Here is a 2568-nt window from a genome sequence, read left to right as displayed (position 1 = left end):
AAAAAAAAAAAAAAAAAAAAGTGTAGAAGAAAAGCTTTTAAAAAAAGGTTACAATTTATGTGATATATATTTTGTTATATATAATATGTTATCTTCTATATATATATATATATATATATATATATATGTATAAATAATATAAAAAATGACGAAAAAAAAGTTATTTTTGTATATCCTTAAATAAAGGAGAGGAAAATTTCAAATTACTTATACCTACTATTAAATGTCTTATTATAAAATAAGCATTAAGAATATTTTACTATCTTCATATAATTCTTTATAAGAACATAAAAAATATATATTTTATTTTTATTATCTATTTAATATCCTCTTATGTCTTGTATATCTAAAAATATTATGAGATCCTCATATTATAGACACACACAAAAAAAAAAAAAAATAATAATAATAAAATAAAATAAAATAAACGTGAATAAATATATGCAAAAAAAAAAAAAATATATAGACATTATTCAAATATAAGAATATGTATATATATATATATATATATTTTTGTATTCCTTTAATTTTGTTGAAATTTTTTTAGTTCTATATATAAAAAAAAAATAATAATAATAATTACTCATACATAATAATTCTTTTATCTTTTATATTTTATATTTTATCTTTCATATTTTATATTTTATATTTTATCTTTCATATTTTATATTTTATCTTTCATATTTTATCTTTCATATTTCATATTCATATGCTATGTGTATCATCTTGCTGTGTTGGCAGGTGGCTGTGCTTCATTTTCTGTCAAGTGTTTTGAAAATGAGAAGGATAAGAAAAATATAAGTATAACAAACCAATACTTACGTAAGAATGATTTTGGTTTATTCTGATCATTAATTTTTTCATTTTGTTGTGTTTTTGGTTTCATATGAATATCTTCTGTTGTTATATTATTTATATTTATTGGTGTTGCTACTGTTGGAAATTTAATAATAAAAAGATTTGAAAATATTTTTTCATTATTATATTTATTTATATTTTGATTGTCTTCATCTTGATAATTATTATTAGATATCATTTTATAATTTAATACAAAAGGTATATAATTATTATCTAAACCTAATAAAAATACAAAATTATTTATATTTTTTATTTTTTCTTTATTCACATATGTTTCTAAACATTTATTTTCATCATAACATAATTGAAATAAAACATAATCAAATTGTAATGCTACATTTTTCATTTTTTCAAGAAATTTTCTTTTTTCTTCAACATATGAATTGGATATATCATATATTTCGCTGCTGTTTAAAATAAAGGATCCTATATTATTCCACTCTTTTTTTTTGTCATCACAATTGAAGGAATTTATTTGATATGACAACTTAAGAATATTCTGTTTACATAATATTACATTTTTTAAATATAGAAAAGAAATTAATAAAATCCAACAAAAAATATTACTATCCTTACCCTTCATATTAATATTCAATCAAAAAAATAATAATAAAAAAAAAAAAATACATATAAATATAAATATATATATATATATATATATATATATATATATATATATATGTGGATGAATCAAAAGGTATAATTGTATACCTTTTAAAAAAATATATTTTTTTTTACAAATATATTCTTATATTTACATGTAACTACTTGTAAAAATCTGTTCTTATTTTTTTTTTTTTTTTTTTTTTTTTTTTTTCATTTTCCAAATAAAATATATAAAATGTTGTCCTGGTGTATTTGGTTTATATGGTTTATATTTACTACTTATTATTATCAACTTTTAAATAAAACAATAAAACAATAAAACAATAAAAAAGGTAAAACATATATATAATAATTTATTAAAGATATATAAATATATAAATTATATGAACAAATATATAATGTAAATACAAAAAGGGGAAAAATAAAAATAATATAATAACAATGTATTATATTATATATAATATGTAATTTAAAAAAGAAAAAATATAATTTTATATATATATTAAAAATTATATATATGTATTGTAATTGTATAGGTGGGTATGAAATATATTACATAAATATAATATTATATTATATACATATATAATATATATTATATATATAATATATATTTTACATCAAATATAGAACATAGTCACATATATATATTATATATATAATATAAATTTTTTTATAACATGTTCGGAATATAATTATCACATATATATATATATATAATATTTCATATCAAATAATTTATTGTTTTAATTAATATATAGAATGATATATAAACCTACATATAATTTCATTTTATCTTTTTTTATATAATTTATTTATTTTTATTTATTTTATCATTTTATTATTTTATTATTTTATTTATTTATTTATTTTTTTTAGTATCATTATTGAAATAATGTAATTAAAAAAACGATGGGTATAATTCATTAATTATATATATATATAATACATATTTTATATAGGAGAGCCTTGAAAAAAAAAAAAAAAAAAGAAGCATTTCTTATTATCTCTTTTTTTTTTTTTTTTTTTTTTTTTTTTATAAATTCGTATAAAAATCATTTTTTATAAAAAAAATACAAATTTTTAAAAAAAAATAATTTAAAA

General features: G+C 14.5%; 1 protein-coding gene across 1 annotated transcript; it reads right to left on the bottom strand.

The window, feature by feature from the left end:
- Nucleotides 1-721: 721 nt before the first annotated feature.
- PGSY75_0208800 (hypothetical protein) lies at nt 722-1441 on the bottom strand (the record flags this gene model as incomplete). The annotated part of the gene is made up of 1 exon (XM_018783755.1): nt 722-1441. The coding sequence occupies one exon, from the start codon at nt 1439-1441 to the stop codon at nt 722-724; it is 720 nt and encodes a 239-aa protein (XP_018643745.1).
- Between the last annotated feature and the right edge of the window lie 1127 nt (nt 1442-2568).

Source organism: Plasmodium gaboni, chromosome 2, assembly GCF_001602025.1.
Source record: "Plasmodium gaboni strain SY75 chromosome 2, whole genome shotgun sequence".
Lineage (NCBI taxonomy): Eukaryota > Apicomplexa > Aconoidasida > Haemosporida > Plasmodiidae > Plasmodium > Plasmodium gaboni.
The sequence above is the reverse complement of the archived record's forward strand: the minus strand, read 5'-3'. Positions and strand labels throughout refer to the sequence as shown.